This window comes from Thermomyces lanuginosus (assembly GCF_041956635.1).
Source record: "Thermomyces lanuginosus strain ATCC 200065 unplaced genomic scaffold VTN49scaffold_28, whole genome shotgun sequence".
Taxonomy (NCBI): Eukaryota; Fungi; Ascomycota; class Eurotiomycetes; order Eurotiales; family Trichocomaceae; genus Thermomyces; species Thermomyces lanuginosus.
The window spans coordinates 343,973-363,767 of NW_027192362.1; the positions used below are offsets into that span (position 1 = coordinate 343,973).

General features: G+C 51.7%; 7 protein-coding genes across 7 annotated transcripts; 4 read left to right on the forward strand and 3 right to left on the reverse strand.

Moving 5' to 3' along the window:
* Positions 1 to 2,399: 2,399 nt before the first annotated feature.
* On the reverse strand, positions 2,400 to 2,810 carry VTN49DRAFT_3240 (uncharacterized protein; the record flags this gene model as incomplete). Its single annotated transcript, XM_069411055.1, has 1 exon — positions 2,400 to 2,810. The coding sequence occupies one exon, from the start codon at positions 2,808 to 2,810 to the stop codon at positions 2,400 to 2,402; it is 411 nt and encodes a 136-aa protein (XP_069268518.1).
* Positions 2,811 to 2,853: 43 nt separating this feature from the next.
* Positions 2,854 to 5,649, forward strand: VTN49DRAFT_3241 (uncharacterized protein; the record flags this gene model as incomplete). Its single annotated transcript, XM_069411056.1, has 7 exons — positions 2,854 to 2,975; positions 3,034 to 3,442; positions 3,501 to 3,717; positions 3,772 to 3,803; positions 3,858 to 4,631; positions 4,691 to 5,404; positions 5,464 to 5,649. 7 exons carry the CDS (start codon positions 2,854 to 2,856, stop codon positions 5,647 to 5,649), a joined length of 2,454 nt encoding a protein of 817 aa, XP_069268519.1.
* A 48-nt stretch (positions 5,650 to 5,697) lies between these two features.
* On the forward strand, positions 5,698 to 7,466 carry VTN49DRAFT_3242 (uncharacterized protein; the record flags this gene model as incomplete). Its single annotated transcript, XM_069411057.1, has 3 exons — positions 5,698 to 5,873; positions 6,353 to 6,901; positions 6,956 to 7,466. The coding sequence occupies 3 exons, from the start codon at positions 5,698 to 5,700 to the stop codon at positions 7,464 to 7,466; spliced, it is 1,236 nt and encodes a 411-aa protein (XP_069268520.1).
* An 860-nt stretch (positions 7,467 to 8,326) lies between these two features.
* On the forward strand, positions 8,327 to 10,411 carry VTN49DRAFT_3243 (uncharacterized protein; the record flags this gene model as incomplete). Its single annotated transcript, XM_069411058.1, has 3 exons — positions 8,327 to 8,497; positions 8,558 to 9,150; positions 9,271 to 10,411. The coding sequence occupies 3 exons, from the start codon at positions 8,327 to 8,329 to the stop codon at positions 10,409 to 10,411; spliced, it is 1,905 nt and encodes a 634-aa protein (XP_069268521.1).
* Positions 10,412 to 12,211: 1,800 nt separating this feature from the next.
* Positions 12,212 to 14,047, forward strand: VTN49DRAFT_3244 (uncharacterized protein; the record flags this gene model as incomplete). Its single annotated transcript, XM_069411059.1, has 1 exon — positions 12,212 to 14,047. The coding sequence occupies one exon, from the start codon at positions 12,212 to 12,214 to the stop codon at positions 14,045 to 14,047; it is 1,836 nt and encodes a 611-aa protein (XP_069268522.1).
* A 741-nt stretch (positions 14,048 to 14,788) lies between these two features.
* On the reverse strand, positions 14,789 to 15,700 carry VTN49DRAFT_3245 (uncharacterized protein; the record flags this gene model as incomplete). The annotated part of the gene is made up of 1 exon (XM_069411060.1): positions 14,789 to 15,700. One exon carries the CDS (start codon positions 15,698 to 15,700, stop codon positions 14,789 to 14,791), a length of 912 nt encoding a protein of 303 aa, XP_069268523.1.
* A 2,794-nt stretch (positions 15,701 to 18,494) lies between these two features.
* Positions 18,495 to 19,407, reverse strand: VTN49DRAFT_3246 (uncharacterized protein; the record flags this gene model as incomplete). The annotated part of the gene is made up of 3 exons (XM_069411061.1): positions 18,495 to 18,935; positions 18,996 to 19,208; positions 19,273 to 19,407. The coding sequence occupies 3 exons, from the start codon at positions 19,405 to 19,407 to the stop codon at positions 18,495 to 18,497; spliced, it is 789 nt and encodes a 262-aa protein (XP_069268524.1).
* Positions 19,408 to 19,795: the final 388 nt, after the last annotated feature.

Genomic DNA, 19,795 nt, shown 5'->3' on the forward strand with positions numbered 1-19,795 from the left:
AAATCGCGCGCACTCATTTAACCTTTTTCGGCATGCAGGGGAGAAAAGTGAGCTATCTACACAATGGCGGGATGAAGCGGTGAACAAGCTCCCGACACACGGATTGTGTGAGAACTGGCATCATCAGGAGACTCTTGCTAGGTTTGCATTCAAGGTATTTATATTCTGGTGCTCAGCGAGTCAAGCGAACCATAGGATGCGGTCGAGTCATTGTCATTGTCATCAAAGATGACTCGAGTCAAGGAAGGAAATGCCTGGAATCGAATCAATTGACAGAGTTGAGTGAATTGGTTTGTGAAATTCTTTGTGTGCGTGTAGTTCAGGGTATGCATGTTATTCGTGGCCGTCTGGAGTGGCGGCGGTGTCCAGTGTGCTGGTCCAGACAATCCGCTTACCGGGGTCTGATGCAGCACCATACCTTTTTGAAGGTCCAACCGTCCAATTGATGATAGCTCTACGAATCACAAATGGATGATAGCGGGACTTTGGCTGAGTTGCTCCATTTCATTTTTCGGTCAACGTGGTGGGATGTGCCAGCTCGGAAAAGAAATGAGAAGTCTATCAGTGTTCGCTCATCGAGCTCGGGAGTTCGTCTTCCACTGTAGGATCATGCTGAAAAGCAGTCCGTTGCACCTGATGAAGACGATATCATCGTGAAACCAAGGATCCATGGGAGGTCTCAATCTGGATGGATCAATGAATCTGCGACACATCCCAAGTCATTGGGACTGTCCTTATCGATCTCGCGATTCTTGGAGCAACAGCTAGTTTTATTGGACTTGGAACGAGGTTGAATGCACGTTCGGAAACGGAATATGTACTTTGCACGTGAAGGTGGCTTTCAACACTTACATCAGAACTCATCACATCAACATGGCTTCACCGGCTGATAGAGTTCCACAGTTGGGATCCAATACGTAATCAAAATGTGCAGAGTGTGCGGTACCTGCTTTTGCGTCCCGTACTGACAGTGTCAGAATTGTTGCTGCTTGTCCAAGTGAAATACTGTCTACTTATAATCATTTACATTGAATTTCTTCCTACTTACCTTCGTTCCTGGATTAAAGGCGGCTCTGGGTCTTCTCTGTACTAAAGGTTGAGTAAAGGCTGGGCGAGTTATGTTCGTCCTTTGAAGTCTCCTGATGTCCATCCCGATCGGACTTCCGATCCCTTGGATATTGCTAAGCTTGTTCATTCTGGCGAATTGTTAGACAGGGTAGACGCTCGACACAGTAGATGGCACTGAAGATTAGCAACACCGCTGAACGGACGAAATACTCGTTGGCCGGTGCAAGAAACTTTGCGCTTTGAGAGTGAGAAGAATGAGGCCCCAGACATCCTACTGTAACAAGTACAGTCAGCGCTGGCGGCTCTTCACCTGTTCGAAGAATGTTTGACAAATTGTGCATGAAATTGACTCATTGGCATGTGCACAGGAAATAGAGGAGGCAACAGTGAACAGGAACGCAGAAAGCTAAGCAAATCCGCCGAATTTCGCTAAAACCGAGGATTTCGGACGGATTCCGGTGGTCCGCCAACTGCTCGATCATGGGAGCACGGAAATCGGTGCGCAGAAGCAAGGAAAAAGTGAACAGAAGGAATCTTCCAGGAGACGGGATTGCACCAAGCCATGCCGTGCTTTTATTGCCAATCCGGATGGTAGCCTAGGGGTTATGTTCCCCGTGCGGAGGCAATGATAAGTGTTGCTCCTCTCCAGATAAGGCCCAAGGACAAGCAAGCAAACGCCAAGACACTGAACTAACCTAAGCTGCGTATCGATCGTAACGCGCAATGGCTTGTACATTACTCGTATTCTCCTCGCAGCCACCCTGGTCCCTACAGAGAATTCCAACATTTTCGAGTCATGGAGCAATTGTCAAATAACAGTGCTTCCATCGTTCCATGACGCCATGAGTCATTGGTTTCCGCGCTAGATCGGACCCAGTAAGTGCCAAAAATTCAATAGTCCGATGGTACTTTGAGACGGCATTACGGTTCCGCCATCAGCCTGTTGTAACATGGTCTCCTTCCTAACGCAGGTCGTGCCCTACGATCCGGAACTCTATTGTTTGCACTTGCCGACACAAAGAGCAGAGCGGCTTTGTATGGGGCCCCATAGCCAAGACCCCGTTCCACAAATGACGATGGACGATGTTGACTAAACGCACCCAGGAGTCAACGTCATTGGACCGCCGAGTTTACACTTAGTCACGGACCCCAGAGCCGTGGGAGAAGTGGGCAAGATCGCCAATCAGAAGTGCATCGAATCGACTGACAGATGGGACTGCAAAATTACGTTCAAAAACAGCGTTTGCCAAACGCCTGGAATTAGTTATTGGAATTTCCTATCTTAGTCATCACTATCGTAGGCTTAGACGACTGACGACGACGGGCTAGGGTCACCAGCAGTGGCGGCGACGATAAAGAGATCGAAGGTTCGAACGTCTCTCTTGCTCCCGGTCTCTTCTCCCGCCCTCAATTTTGCGAATCGGACGACCCCGTCCCAGGTTCCGACCGTCGAAGCCGCGATCGTTTTGTCGGCCATTTCGCTCAGTTTGCGACCTGTGGCTGAGTCTCGAGGGTAGTTCTTCGTCCCGCAAAGTTTCGCGCCACAGAAAACGGAAATATTGACTTCGAATCTGGTCCATCTCTCGACATTGGAATCGATCCGAGTCTTTTGAGTATTTCTGTGATCCCAGAAATTCCGCGCGAGTCATCATCAACCCGTTTGCGAACGGTTCATTCGCCCAAGTCATCGAATGTTGAACTGAGCGCGGGCCGATTGTGACTCGATCAAATTCCCTCACCATATCGAATCAGATCGCTTCGCCGCACGGGCGCCTATTTCCCAAGATGATGCAAACGCCCCCATCGACGACATCCAGCTCGAGTACACGCTCTTCCAACGGGCAATTTAGGGTAGTGAGGAAGCGAAATCGAATACCTCTATCCTGTGCCCCTTGCCGGCAGCGGAAGTATGTATGGGTCCTGTGGAGACGCGTTTCCAGCTGCTGACCATGGCTGCTCGGCTAGATTGAAATGCAACCGCTCTCATCCCTGCGAGAACTGCGTGAAGAGAGGAGATACCCTGTCCTGTACGTATGTGCAGCCCGATGTGAAGCGCCGAAGCACCGCGAGCCAAAACCCCTCCACTCCCGATGAAATGCAGAATCGGATCGGTCGCCTTGAGAACTTGGTCCTGTCGCTTATGACAAACGGAGCACAAGCACCGGGCCCGGCGGCGGCTATGGCGGCCATCTCGGGCAGCAGCAGTGTTGGTTCAAGACAGGACTCCCAAGAGGCGGATGCCGATGAGGATGGCGACGCACAGGACGAGAGCGACACAGAGGCGGTCACAAGGTCCTTGGGTGTCATGAAAGTGGACAATAATAAATGTTCATTCTACGTCAGCGACGCACATTGGGTCTCCGTGTTGCATGATGTGAGTATCGACTGCCTAGCTGCCATGCGAGCCGTCCCAGGGATCTGACACCATCCAGATAGCCGAAGTGCGACAATATCTCGCCACCACCAAAAAACAGTTTGAGGAGCAAGAAAGGAAATTGAAGGCGGCACAACATGAAGCCGAGACTTCGACCCTTCTCTTTGGCACAGCGAAACCCGTCAGCCGTTCCGAAATAATGGCCAATTTTCCTTCCAAATATATCACGGACATAATCATCGCTCGGTATTTCGAGGCTGTCAGTCCAAGTGCTGGTGAGTTTTGTCTTCCAGTTTGATCATTTGATGTCATCTTGCTAACATCGATAGCCATTCTCCATGTCGAGCAATTTCAAAGAGAGGTAAGAAGGGAGTCCTGACTTTTCGAGAAGGAGCATGGCTCACATAGATGACAGTATGAGGAACATTGGAAGGACCCGTCCAAGACATCTATTGCATGGATAGCCATGCTATTCTCCATGATGCGGGCAGCAATGCTATCATATCGTCAAGGAGACGAGCCCCCGGAATTTCGGGGCAAGTCTCTCGACATGGCTTGGAATTTCAGAAAGCTGACAGCGGAATGTCTTGTCTTGGCGGATTATATGAAACCCCAGCCATATATTCTGGAAACCCTCCTGTTCCACCTGACTGCCGACTATACATCTGCCCTAGACAACAATACGTCCGACTGGATAATGATTGGTATCATCGTACGCCTTGCCATGCGACAAGGCTATCATCGGGATTCTAAAATGTTTCCAAACATCTCTCCATTTCAAGGCGAAATGCGGAGACGAGTATGGGCGGCTGTGCGACAGGCCGATATTTTTTATTCGTTCCAGGCCGGCATGCCCACCATGCTTAGGTCTGCCGACACAGATACGGAGCTGCCACGCAATCTTCATGATGAAGACTTTGGTCCAGACAGCAAGGAGCTCCCGCCCTCCCGCCCAAGTAATGAGGTGACGCCGGTGTCGTGTCTCATTGCCATGGGCCGCGTTGCCTTTGCGTTTGGTCGAATCATTGAAGATGCCATGAAGGTCGTGAAAAACTCCTCCTATGACGTTGTCATGGAACTCGATGTGGAGCTCCGGCGTGCGTATGATCAAGTCCCTGATCACTTGAGGGTGCGGCCGCTGGAAGAGTGCGGAGCGGACTCTCCTGACTTGATCCTGTCAAGGTTGCAAGTGAGTTATCACGTGAGGTTTCTAGTTCTGCTTCCGAGTGCTAATCCGACAATGCGTAGATCCGCGGTGTTTATCTGAAGGGCCAATGCGTCCTCCACCGGCGGTTTATCGCCCGAGCACGCCACAATTCTCGTTTTACCCATTCGCGTCGCGTCTGCATTGATGCTTCTATGGAGCTCCTCCGCTATCAAGAAATGCTCCACCGTGAAGCTATGACCACAAACCGTCTTGCGCCGACTATGTCGTTACGGAGATGTTTCTTGAGTACAACAGATTTTGTTCTTGCTGCCTCCATCATCTGCTTGGACCTGTATTACGGCTTGCAACTACGAGCAGCCGGTCGCCCATCGGGGGACATTTATATTTGGGGCCATGAAAGATGGGACGAGATGCTTGCTGCGATCCACCGATCGCATAGTATCTTGGCTGAACAGCGTGAGACGTCCTTGTATGCCTTCAAGGCATCCAAGGTCCTTGAACCCATGCTTGCCAAGTTGAGTTGCAATCCTCAGAGTGCTGGTCAGGGCAGCAGCACTACGTCGACGTACGACGCACCGGATGAAAAGCAGAATGCTGCCATGACTTTGGGAATGCTGAGTAGCGGCGTGAGTCCGCAAAACTCAGATTCCACGCCGTTCTCGGACTCTTCGAATAGTATCGACCCGACGATATCACAAGGAGCGCGTGCGTCCTCTGATGGATATGATTTCACGACGCCATTTGGCATACTCGGCAATCAAATGAGTGATCTCCCGCCATTGAATCTGGACTGGGTATGAAATTTCCTTACTGAACTCAGATTTTCCATGTTGATGACTAATGAGCAATCCAGGATGCCTGGGATAGTTATATACAGAACCCGACGGTCGAAAACCAGGGTGGGTTGTGGCCGGTACTTGACCCCTCGCTGCCACTGCCGCAAATGAGTTCCGAATCGCAAAACCCTGGCGATCGAGATCTCAACATGAATTTCATGCAGCAGGAACGAGAAGTGACATCCGACCCATACCGACAGTGAGCCGAAACCCTGCTTTCCATAGACTGTTGACAATCATGTCCGAATGAGATGCGTATGGTTCAGGCGCCGACGGGTTGGAGATTTGAGTCTGGATTAAGCGTCATTGAAAATGGCTTGTTTTTGTTGCTGAGGAATTATCACATACTTGATACCCGATTTTGCCATGGTCAGTACAGTAGTTATTGGATGCCGGCGAAAGACAGAATTAGTCATTTGGCACACATGTCTGTTTGCTCGTGAGATGGCCCTACTCTCAAGGCCTCCCAACTCTCTGTACAATAACACTGCGACTTAGGAATCGTTGATAGTCAAGCGCAGTCAATCTGTATCATTGAGCAATCCAATCGTAGTTCAGATGACTTTTGAAGCCTCTCCTGGATCAAGAATTAGGAGAGAGGACTGTAAACGGAGTACAAGACAAAGCCAGCTCAGGGCAGATGAAATCACGTGATATTGGCATGATGAACTGCGGGCCGATTTTTTCTCCTTCGAACCGTAACAGTGTCCTCGTTCAGCAATCCACGACATTGATTTGATTTCTTATCATGTTTTATCTGTATTGATGAGCAATTGAGGTATTTGATTGTTTTACCCGCACTGATACGTGAACGCGCGGAACGTTCTCACAATGTAAGTGCTAAAGCGGCATTCCAGCATCATCTTAACGTTTCATTTCAAACTTATTGTTGTCAATTGTCTCCAGGTTTAATACACTTCGGCCAGCGACTCGCCGACTTCTTAATGCCCGCTGGGTGTCCTACCCGGCTCGGTCGCGATCAATCTCCACTACCTCGCTATCTTCCGTTCGTTCGAGCAACACGTCTTGTCGAATTGCGCTGCAACGACGATGGAATACAAGTGGTAATGGGGTTTCTAAGGAGTCCACGACGGCTCCTAGCTCCGCAGCTGCGAAGCAAGAGGATGCCGCTGTGAAGACGGAGGCGATGGATAACAAGGCGCAGACTGAGAATGCACCGTCGACGCAAGCAAGTGCTGGTCCCGCTGAATCGTCTGCTGCGGCACCAACCGGCTCTACTGCAGGTCAGGCAGAATCGGTCACTACTTCTACTGCTGGAAGCGCTGCGCCGCAAGACACGCGTCCAGAGCTGCGCTCCCCCTCGCCCAAGGAAACGATCTACGTGGGGAATCTATTTTTCGACGTTACGGCGGCCGATCTTACAAATCATTTCAAGAAGTTCGGAAACGTGACCTATGCGACAATTGTCCATGACTCGCGTGGCCTCAGCAAAGGGTGTGTCCGCCCACATGGAAATCTTTACCCAAATGCTGACATCGGATTTCACAGGTTCGGATACATCACCTTCGACTCTGTGGAAGCCGCCACCCGTGCCGTCGAAGCCATGAACACGCAAATCTTCGAAGGCCGCCGCATCATCGTCCAGTTCGCCCAGGCCAACACGACACTGCGCCGCGCCCACAAGCCGCCCACTCGTACGCTCTACGTCGGTAACCTCCCCTTCGACATGTCCGACCGCGAGCTCAACGAGCTTTTCCGCTCCGTCCACAACGTCATCGACGTGCGCGTCGCTGTCGAGCGCAAGACGGGACAGTTCCTTGGCTTCGTGCATGCGGATTTCCTGGACGTGCCCAGTGCGCAAGCTGCCTATGAGTTCCTCTCCAGCCGAACACCGCATGGTCGCCGGTTGCGCTTAGATTATGCGCCGACGAGATACCGTCGGAGTCCGGGGAACCTGAGTGAGACAGGGTTTGACTCTTCCTCTTCCTCCTCTTCGGACACTGCTACCAAGGATCAGGAAAACACTACAGAAAATGGTGAAAACAAGGCACAGTCATAGCTTTGAATGACTTGCAGTGTGGATTTCTTTTCCTGAAGGCGTTTTGATCAAAATGGGTTAGTGGTGGATCGGTGCTGCATTTGCAGGTTGCTGTGCCTGCAGTATTAATGATCTTTACTGTACATTATGACCTTTTTGGAAACTATATCATGTAACATAGCCAGGAAGATGGCATGAAAAGACGTCCAGTTCCCAGTGCTCGCTGAACAGGCCTGATCTCCGTGGTTCGTTCAGCATCGGACTACGTTTCAGGATAACCTTTATGTATCAAGGTAGGCACCATGTACCTAACCGCCATAACATCGCCAATAATCTCCCCACCATTGGGGAAACTAAATACGCCCGCAGCAAAGGAAAGCAGCTACCATTGCCTGGAGTCGTTCCCGATCAACTGCCATAAAGAACATCGCCCTCACTCGGAGGCGATCTGCTTAATAATCTCACCACTCCACGTGACGCGAGTTTACCTCGGTCCGGGCATGCCCCAGCTTTTACAGCGAGGCAAATCTCCAGGCCACTCATATCAGCAAAAGGAGAGACAGATTTTGTCAACGGTTTACAGTTATCGCCGCCGGTTTATGAACCTCTCGTGGACCTTTTTTTAAACAGTATCCCCGCTTGTATAGATTGATCAAGTTCCCCGACCCTTGGCTTTTTCTTTTGCTCTCCGCTAGAAACGCGCGATCCCCGCATGCTGACATGGGCGCATATTGATTGAGCGGCGTTCCCCTCATCATCTCTTACGATCGACGTGGTTTGCTTAGAAATCTCGACATCAAACTACGTCGTCTTCGTTTTTCGTGTTTTCGAACTGTTATTATACTAGATTTTGTGCGGTGTTTATTATTCGACCTTGAAACATGTCGTTCCTCGGCGGGCCTGAGTGCTCAACAGCGGGCAATCCGCTGACCCAGTTCACCAAGCATGTCCAAGATGACAAGTCGCTTCAACGGGATCGGCTGGTCGGAGCCGGCCCCGGGCGCATGCAGGAGAGCATGCGCTCGAGAGTTATGGGTGGAGGACAAGACCAGGTACGTTTCGGTCGACTTTGTTAATCTTGAGCTATGCTAACATGTAAGCTACATTTCCAGGCGATCAACGAGTTTGTCGAAGGCCAAGATCCCGCCCGATTTGCAGAATTCGATATGCGGAATCAGCAACCGTTGGCATGGGCAGAGCAACGAAATGGCCCGTTCAGGCCAATGCCGGATGTGAATCCTGCTCGATTCGATCCTGGCGAATTTGCTCGGTTCCAACAACAATTCTCGAACGGAAATATCGACCCCGAACAATTTCACCGGTTCCAGCAACAACACCCAACCGGGAAGATCGACGTCAACGAGTTCCTACGATTTCAAGAGCAAAACGCTGTAAGCCAGCCGGGTGCTGCCACACACACACCACCGCCGATGATGGCCGGCTACCAGCGGCCAATGATGGGAGGCTACATGGGTATGGGCATGGTCGGCCCGGGAATGATGGGCCCTGCGTACGGTGGGCCGATGACTATGCATCAACAGCCTGTCGAATCGTCTACGCAAGACAAGGGCAAAGGGCGAGTAGCCGAGCTGGACGACGAGCACTGGGAAGCTCAGTTTGCTCAAATGGATCTTGCCGACAAGCAGAAAGATATGGACGAGGAGGCCAATGCCGCGATGGAAAAAGAGTTGAATGACCTGGACAGGTCAGTAGACCCTACTGCCAATGCCGCCAGTTCAGTCGAGGAGAATTTTCAGGAGAAGTTCGAGCGTGCTTGGCAAAATTCTCAGTTAAAGAAACAGGCTGAAGATTTATCTGCAAGTAGGAAACTTACGGAACAAAGCGACGAATTCGAGGAAATTGGAAATCTTCATCTGGGTGATGCCAACGACTGGGAAGGGTTCGACTCGCTTCAGCCTCGCTTCCGCGACCCGCAGTTGGGTGACTACCTGTTCGAGGAGGAGAACATGTTCCGGTCAGTAACCAACCCATTCGAAGAAGGCATGAAGATCATGCGGGAGGGAGGCAACCTGTCGTTGGCAGCGTTGGCCTTTGAGGCCGCCGTTCAGAAGGACCCGAAGCACGTGGAGGCTTGGGTCATGTTGGGATCCGCACAGGCACAGAACGAGAAGGAAACTGCGGCCATCCGTGCCTTGGAGCAGGCATTGCAGATCGATCCCAACAATCTGGACGCATTGATGGGTCTGGCAGTGTCGTACACCAACGAGGGCTACGACACTACCGCATATCGCACGCTGGAAAGATGGTTGTCGGTTAAGTACCCGCAGATCATCAGCCCAGATGAGCTGTCGCAAGACGCCGATTATGGCTTCACCGATCGGCAATTATTGCATGACAGAGTGACAGACCTCTTCATCAAGGCCGCCCAATTGTCGCCGTCGGGTGAGCACATGGATCCTGACGTGCAAGTCGGGTTGGGCGTGTTATTCTACTGCGCCGAGGATTACGAGAAGGCGGTTGACTGTTTCTCTGCGGCGCTGGCGTCGACGGAAACAGGAACCTCCAACAAGCAGGACCAGGTTCATCTCCTCTGGAACCGACTGGGGGCGACGCTTGCCAACTCCGGCCGGTCTGAAGAGGCGATCGAGGCATACGAGAAGGCACTCAACATCAACCCCAACTTTGTTCGGGCACGCTACAACCTTGGCGTGTCGTGCATCAACATTGGCTGCTACGAGGAGGCGGCGCAACACCTGCTGGGTGCTCTTGCCATGCACAAGGTTGTTGAGCAACAGGGCCGAGAAAAGGCGCGCGAGATTGTCGGCGGCCCCGATGGCGTCGACGATGCGGAGCTCGAGCGAATGATCCACATCAGCCAAAACCAGAGCACCAATCTGTATGACACACTGCGACGCGTCTTTACATCGATGGGGCGGCGGGATCTTGCCGACATGGTCAAGACTGGAATGGATGTAGATGTGTTCCGCAAGGAGTTTGACTTTTGACTGCAGTGGCCTCTCCAATCATGAAGTGCATGTCATGTCCAAGGAAGGAGCAATAAACGGGGCTGGTCTTTCCGTCCGATGGCCATTACTTCGTTTGTACTCTAGTATCCTGAGTGATCGATACCCTTGATAGCTCCTCTACTTCCCTCTTTGGGAATAATCAAAATATCGGGACATCAGTCCAGTTTCACCTCTCCCCCTCATCCATCATCAACGGTCACTTGACTCTTGTATACGAGATTTGGAATATGCCAATTTCCGACTGACCGAATACCACTGCATCTGAGATTACTACTGCATTAAGTTCAAGAAACTAGATTTGTAATGTCTTTCGAGAGGGCCTCAGCGTCGACTGTTTACATACTACCTGGTATAGTTGGTTTGATAGTTTTGAGACTCCGAGTTCACGGTTCCGATTTGTCGGGCCGTTGGAGTGAGATTATGAGGATCAAATCACAGTTATCTTTGATACCTCGGAACTAGATCCGTAGTCTGCCATTGGCTATTTGAGCAACAAGATTTTGCTTCCAAGTCGATGATGATACTTATTCACGAGGTCGGCGGGACTACAGTTGTATGTACTTCACCATATCTCTGGAGTTGGAAACTGGAAGTTTGGCTGTTGCTTTTCTCCAGATCGGACTGACAACCGATGAACCGATAACCGAGTCAACGTTGGGCCTGGTTCAGTTACACCTTACTGTAGCATTTGAGATCTGTGTGTGATAACCTTATCGTCTGAGGATAAGCAACCATAATCATCCACAAGACCTGGGTATACGAGCACGAGTACTACAGTACCAAAACATGTCCCACCTTTTTTGTCACTTGATCGTGCCCCTCAACGTCACCATGGTCTGGGGATCACGAGATTCACGAGATTTCCCCGACCTTCTGCTCGAATCTCCAGCTGAAGGTCAATATCGTCACTTTCTTGATTCGGTTTAGTTTAGGGTTGTCGACGGCCAAATGACATAATCACCCGCCTGGCAGTTAACTATACTAACTAGGTATAACTCCACTCTTCAGCCCATGCCCTATGGATATGTTCCTGAAGTTCACCGCCAATAGAGGACAGGATATTAAGGAACTAGGCCATAACGGAATAATCTCAACTGCGAAGGATGATTAAGGATCCAGGAGTCAAGGGTAGTTGAGAAGGGTGCAGAAAGACACAGTGCAAGGTGCGCCACGTCCGTTCCAGGTTCCATGGCAATTTGCCAAGGGAACCCCCTTCATTCGACCTGATTATGCAGAGTCCTGTTCTCTCCAGGCATGAAGTGAATAACTGTGTGGCATTCGGGCCTCCGCATGCCAGCTCAGCGTCTCCATCGTTTTCATTCCAATTTCTATGATGGAGCTGTCAGGTCGGAATGTTACTCCTGGTCGAATCATGATTAACGGACCTGTCGACTAGGCCCAGCTACGCCGTTTCTCAGCCAGTCAGATGAAAATCCCACGGCTGGAATTCGAACCCCCCCGGCGCCAACCAGTGGGCTTTGGGCTAACCTTGATTTCTCCATTTCCCGAGTAAATTGAATTTGACCCTTGGCAAACCGTAGCCAGAAGCTAGGGTTGATTTGTCGAAAACGTGAAACAATGTGCAGCCTCGGTACGCGGGTTACGGGGACCCGAGCTTCGATGACAACTTTGTCTACGGAGGAGAATGTCGTAGTCGTAGAAGTATATCTGCTTCCGTGTCGCTCCTTTTGTGCTCGTTCGTTTTCCAGGGATCTACCTGGTCCTGTATTGTTTCTTCTTCACCACCGACCCTGAGTTTCGCTCCTTAATTTAGCTACCATGCGTCTGTCTGCGCTCACAGCCCTGGCCGGGCTGGCGGCAGGCACCCTCGCCGTCAAGGTCAATCCTCTGCCTGCGCCGCGCTCGATCACTTGGGATGAGAACGGCAATGAAGTCCGCGTGTCCAACCATGTGTGGCTGGATGCTCCAAAGAACAAGATCTTGCAAGACGCTTGGGACCGCACGTGGCGATGGATCTTCCTGACCAGATGGGAGCCAGCTGCGGTGGATGGCCCCTTCCCGGACTTCGATCCGTTTCCCGGCACGGAAAACACGAGCGAGACGACCGATGCGAACAACGTGCGACGGAACTTCGGGTCTGCGGTGGACAAAGTCCGCGTCACCGTCGACGATCTCAATGCGGATCTGCAGGCGGGCGTCGATGAGTCCTACACACTCGAGGTGCGCAGCGGCTCCAAGTCCATCGATATCTCGGCAAAGACGGTCTGGGGCGCTCTTCATGCCTTCACCACTCTGCAGCAGATTGTTATCAAGAGCCCCAACGAATGGAACCAACTGATCATCGAGAAGCCGGTCCGCATCGAGGATTCACCCCTGTACCCCTGGCGCGGCATCATGATCGATACAGGCCGGAACTACATCGAGCCGGCGAAGATCATTGAGCAAATTCGGGCCATGTCGCTGGCTAAACTGAACCTCCTCCACTGGCACCTGGTGGACACGCAATCCTGGCCCATCGAGATCAAGAAGTACGGTGTCATGACCAAGGACGCGTATTCCAAGCGCGAAATCTACTCGCAACGGGACCTTGCGCATATCATTGAGGTTGCCCGCCAGTACGGCGTGCGGGTGGTTCCAGAAGTGGACATGCCAGGACACGCAGCATCGGGATGGCAGCAAGTCGATCCGGAGATTGTGTCGTGCGCGAACTCGTGGTGGTCCAACGACGTCTGGGATTACCACACGGCGGTGCAGCCGAATCCAGGACAACTGGATCCCCTCAACGACAAGACCTACGAGGTTGTGCGCACCGTGTACGAGGAGCTGTCCAGAATCTTCAAGGACAACGTGTTCCACGTCGGCGGCGATGAGCTACAGCCTAATTGCTACAACTTCAGCAAGCGCGTGATGGAATTTCTCAACGAGGACAAGACTCGCACCAACGATGATGTGGTGCAGTATTGGGTCGACCATGCCTTCCCGATGTTCCGCAACAAGAAGGATCGCAAGTTGCTCATCTGGGAGGACATTGCGATCGGCGAACCCAAGGCCAAGAAGCTCGACAAGGAAGGTCTCATTGTGCAGTCGTGGAATAATGGCCGCGACAACGTGCGCAAGCTGGTCAAGGAGGGCTACGACGTGGTGGTGTCGTCGTCGGATTTCTGGTATCTCGATTGTGGCTTCGGCGGGTATGTGACCAACGACGCGCGCTACAATGTGCAGGACAACCCGGACGAGGATGGTACCCCCAACTTCAACTGGGGTGGCAATGGCGGCAGCTGGTGCGCGCCCTACAAGACCTGGCAGCGCATCTACAACTACGACTTTGACGAGGGGCTCACAGAGGAGGAGCGCAAGCATATCCTTGGTGGCATCAGCCCGCTCTGGTCCGAGCAGGTCGACGGCACCGTCATCACGGGCAAGATCTGGCCGCGCGCTGCCGCCCTCGCCGAACGATTGTGGTCTGGCAATCGGGATCCCGAGACTGGCAAGAAGCGCACCACCAAGCTGTCCGCCCGCATCTTCAACTTCCGCGAATATCTCCTTGCTAACGGCATCCCCGCCGCGCCGGTCGTTCCAAAGTACTGCATCCAGCACCCCCATGCCTGCGACTTGTACCGGGATCAGGACATTATGGACAAGCCGGCCGCATAAAGCTCAGGGATGACGGGAGGATTTCTTGATCATCCCTTTTTTTCTTTCGTTCATCGCTGCCAAAATGCTACGTCGTCCAACGTGGGCGTTTCCTTGATTCCTTCATGTAGATACTTTCGCTACCTTACAATCATGCCGCGTGCGGATAGTAAAAACGCAATAGTTAATTTCCTTATGAGTGATAAAATGTTTGCTGTTCGATTCTAGGTTGAAGACGAGCAGAATACCTATGTTCCGAAGATGCAGCACTTGTACATGATTGAGCCGTCAAGTAACATGGGGCGGTAATCGCCAGTAAGCAAATAGGACACGGCGCAAACACATTCAACAAATTATTCGCTGACGCCTTATCAGATTATCATCATTCTATGCAGGGATGGACTTGACAGGTGATGCAGATAGCGCGGCTCGGCTGTATGATTTTAATTTAGTCCATAGCTTATCAAGACCAACGATGCTATCAATAATCACGTCTACATTCTACCAGTTCGAAGATCAAAGAAAGAACTCATTATTGAACAGTTGATTAAGTACTATCATATACAGCCCTATTACATGGACCATCACTCATCTCCGGGAAGAAATGAGGATGGCAGGCATTGTACAATGGGCAGAGAAGATTGAAGAGGTTAAAATGAACTGAAACCAAATGACATTCCCTTCATCCCATATCCATCGTGAAGCCATCAGACCTCATTGGCACCATTCCAAAATCATCAGCTATGGATGAAGAAAACCCGCTTAGAAAGCGAGGACGGCAGCAACAGCCGCGACAATACCGGCAGCAGCGCCGACGCGGTGGGTGGAAGCAGCACCAGGGAACGGCGGGCCGGCTTCGTCGCCAGAGCCGTCAGAGCCACCCTCACCACCGTTGCCAGAGCCGCCGGAGCCGCCCTCACCACCGTTGCCACCGCCGTTGCCGCCGGTGGGCTGGGCAGAGCCGCTGCTGGTCTCGGTGGGAGCACCAGTGCTGGTCTCGGTCTCAGTCGCGGTCTCGGTCGCTGTCGCAGTGTTGTCCGGAGGGTTGGTCGTGGTGGTCTGGTCGCCGCCATCGCCGTTGTCACCATCATCATCACCATCATCATCATCATCATCATCGTCACCGTCATCACCACCATCGCCGGCATCCTTGTACTCATCAATACCCCGCTGGATGGCGTCGGTGATACCCTTGGAGAGCTCGGCAGCAATGTCGGAGAGAGCATCAGGGACCTTGCCGGAGATGACCTCAGACAGGTGCGCGGCGGCGGAGTGCTGATCCTGCAAGGACTGGTAGACGTCGGCGCCAGCACCAGCCTCAACGATTTGAGACTTCTTGTCGATGATGGCGTCAATGGCCGTGTTGACGGTATCGGTCAGGTCCTGGACGGGACCGGTCAGGGCCAGGGCCTCAGAGTTGGTGAGCTTCTCTTCGCCCTCAAGCTTGGAGGCGCCCTCGGTGACTGTGTCGACGATGGCCTGTCCCTTGCTGAGCACCTCGCTAGGGTCGCCGCCCGAGTAAGCCTCGGCGGTAGAGGCGAAGTCCTTGGTCGCGGCGTCAATGTCCTCGATCACGGAAGTGAAGGCCTTGAGGTCGCGGCGGTGGAGGGTGGGCGTGGCCAGGACGTTGGCCGTGAGGCCCAATGCCGCAAGGGCAATAGAGGTGAACTTCATTTTGTCGATGGACTATCTGGTAGCGAGTGTGTGATATCGATCGACCAAGCGAGTGGAATCAACTAACGACAACCCTGACTGAGTGAGACTTGGTGTTCGAGACGAGTCAGACAGAACCGGTCAACGACGGTGGGCAGGACGGTACTTATACTTTCGAGTCTCCCTAACCGGGGCCGGCATTACTGGATCTTTCTTTGATGATGATCGTCCTGGACCGCTTGAACCTAGGTTCAGGCCTCTGAGAACCAAACAGCACCCCGGAAAGCTCCCGCCCCATTCAGGTTCCTGGACGGCTGCCCTGATGTCATCCACTTCGTCCGACTCGTTATCCCCCGGACCCCGGACTCGAAGTAGCATCTAGCGTGGAGACATGTTTCTGTGGGCCTGCACTGCTTCCCCATTGGAGATGCTTCGATGCTCTACACCTGGATGAGTAGCCCGGCGAGGGACGTTAATCGGGGCTAAATTACATGGCGTCCAGTCGTGTGCTTGGAAATCTGGCGACTGGCGCCAATGTCTCACTTGTTGATGTTGGCAGTCCTGCCAGTCCCTGCGGTGACATGCTATTAGACCAGGGTATGAACCAGTCCTAGTTGTGCTGTTCGGCATCATGTGCCTGACTATGTTCGAACTTCTCACGCTCTGAGTTTTCAAATGTCTCTGAATAGCACCAATGTCTCAAGCAAGGCATTCTACTGCTACAGTTAGTGCCTAAATCATTTTCATTGATTTGACTGGAGCATACTCCAGGACGGCAGAAACCATCGGTACATCGGCGACCATCAACGCTAGGTCAGTCTGACGGGGATTACCGAGGAAAAAAGACAACCAGTCTCGCTTGTCACTCGCTTGCATCCATCTGCATGCAGGTGGCGAGAGCTCTGGCCACCAAACTAAGACTTGAACGGCTAGCCCGCATTGACATCCTTTCTCTTCTTGGACAACGCGTCCCCCGAGAAGGTCATCACTCCACACTGATCAGAGGCCATAGTCGGATCTCATGGCGCAAGACTAAACGAACATCACCTTTTGTTTAGTCCAATCTGGTCAACAACAAGGATTAACCTAACTTGGCAAGAGGCGATCCCAATGGAGGTTAGTAGCAGTCTCACACCAACTTTTCCAAGGCAGTGGATGGACGAATTATTGAAAATTTGGAATGATGCGACATGGACTTTCGAGGACTCGGTTCCAGGCGCTATTGTTGCCCATCACGTGGTTCCGAGGTACTTTACTCTCGCTGTGTGGCTAAGCTTCAGACCTAGGTTTGGCCCTCGCTTCGTACTTTCTATCTCAAGGATGATTTGCGTTAGTGATGTGGGGAACAATGGAAGTTCGGCACGGAAGACAGCTTTGTCCGGAGTACCCCAAATATTAATCTTCCCCTGCTGGACTGGAAGTACCAGTACCATTGCTCATTTGGAGCACTAAGCGAGCGAAGGATGGAAGTGGATGTAACTGCGCGAATTCTGATGCATCAGAAGTGGTTCGCAATAACGTGTGGACCAAGCTCTCCATTGAATCTTCTAAGGAACAACGTAAGAAGCTTCTCTTGCCATGACAAGCGCATTGATGATCCACTCTATTCATAGCGTCAACCATCATCATAGTTGAGTGCTTCAACAGTTGTGATTTAGTAGACCTAGCCAATAGCTCTGACGGAAGTCATTATTGTCTGTCCTTTTCGAACATGGCAAGTCATCAGTCCAGCGGCCTGACCATCATGTAACCGGATGACAACATCGATCACGTAATACCATCCCTACTCGCTGAACTGAGAAGAAAAGCAGAAAGCTCTACCACCAAAAGGCAGTTCGAGGGAATGAACTCGGCTCTGATTGTCCAGGTCTCTGATCAACAGAAGCTAAGAAAGATACTCTTTTCCAATTAGGGTTTAGTTGCATAGCCCTCCGCTTAGTCCAACTCTTGGACTGGCTCTAACCCCGCATCCGCTGCAGAGCTTAGGGCATCCATTGGAGGTGAACGTCCGAAAAAGGGTCTTGTTTTGTGGGGAGGCCGGATGCCCTATGCCGATTGAATTCATGGCGTCAATCAAGTTATCAACCTCGGAATGAAGCTGGAATGATTCCATTTTTTCCAGAGAGTTGTCGCAAAGGGCAAAGAACATGGCTCGGGCAGCCGGGAGCGCGAAAAATTGCGGATCGGATGGGGCCCCCTGGTCCATAGTCTATCGTTCCTGCAGGTCGATCTCCATTGTCGAAATGATGACACAGTACGAAGCGTCGCTGCTTAGTAGACTTTGTGGCTGATGATGGCAATATTCCGCGATCTCTCGAGTTTATTGCATGACTTTCCAGGGTCATAGTCGGCGACTTGACGTCAATTCCCGAAGATCCATGGTCGCCGACTGTCAGCCATTCATTTCCACCGATTTGCTCATTTACCCCTGAACTGAAACCATCATTTGTTGGTTCAGGTACGAAGTTCCAACAATAAATAAACTTTCTGTCGTATTGCTTTCGAATATTCGATCCAGCTTTGTACCGAGGAAAATGAACATTCATGTGATTGAGAATTCAGTTTCTCTCACATTCACGAGAAATGGGAAATACTCCGGAAAAAAAAAAAAAATAAAGGCTCGATGTGATAAAAATTGGTACCTGCAGATCTCGTATCGTCGGATGGAAAGCAGGGCACGGACTCTCCGGCCCCATGGGGATTCGGGAACTTTCGAAATAATGGAGTTAGATCAAAGCTCCAGAACCAGGGACAGAGCATTAGGGTTATCCATTGTTGCAGGTGGAGTTTCCCGGTGTACAGAACCTAGGTACATTTACCGACCCATCCACCCACCGTCCACCGTCAACACTTCACCGCTAACATACAAGCTGGCCTTGCTTGCGAGGAAGATAGTCGGCCCCTTGAAGTCCTCGGGGCTTCCCCAGCGACCCGCCGGAATCCGCGAGAGAATACTGGGCCCTCGCTCGGGGTCCTTCACCAAGGCTTCAGTCATATCCGTAGCGACATACCCCGGAGCAATGGCGTTCACGTTGACGCCCTTGCTGGCCCATTCGTTCGACAATGCCTTGGTCAGCTGTGCGACTCCACCCTTTGCTGACGCGTAAGCGGGCACCAAGATGCCACCTTGGAATGACGTTAATGACGCGAGGTTGATGATGGAGCCGCGGTGGCCGTCTGGCGGATTGCGCGAAAGCATGTACGAGCCGACTTCGCGGCAGAGGGTGAAGACGGTGGTCAGGTTGACTTGAATGACCTGTTTATCTCTCCATGAGTGGCTGTGCGACATCTCACAGTGGGCTTTGTGGGTTCATACCTCATCCCAGTCCTCATCTGGGAATTCGTGTGCTTTATACCGCCGTTGAATCCCGCCGCAGTTCACCAGGATCGAGATATCATGACCATCTGCGAGGACCCTTTTGACGAGTTCCTTGACCTGCTCACGGGAGGCTAGATCGGCTGTGTAGATGAGAGCTTTTCGACCAAGCGATTCAATTTTCTTTTTCGTTTCTTGGTTCGAGGTGTCTCTCTATTCCAGATTAGCATCTGACATGCCTGATCAGGAACCTCTGCGTAGACGAATTTCCTCTCACCTGTACGAGGATGACGTCTGCACCAGCTTCAGCCAGGCCAATTGCCATCTGAGCTCCGATGCCTCGGGTGCCGCCTGTCACTAGGGCGGTACGGCCCTCAAGCGAGAACATCGAATTGATTATACTTGCAGACATTTTTTGTCCTTTGAAGCTGTACAAGACTCACAGTCAATGAGCGCAACAAGATAGTAACTCTTGGATGAAATCAATCAATTCAGAATAAAAACGCTATCTACGACTGCCGCAGCCCTGGATTCTTATGCTTTTCATATCATGTTATGAACCGATTTAATCTTCCACGGTTCAATTCATCTAAAGTTTCGCCCAAGGTTGCTCTCCAACCCGCATCGGAACGTACCCCGCGGTGGGGTGATCGTAGACCTTACCGGTAACGGAATAAGCTTCCCCACGCTATTCCCCTTTGAACTTACCCCACGTGTGTTTGTTACGTAAATTACGTACCATACACTTCTGTAATTTTCCTAATTTTCCCAACGGGTAATTTGGAGGGGTTTATCATTTA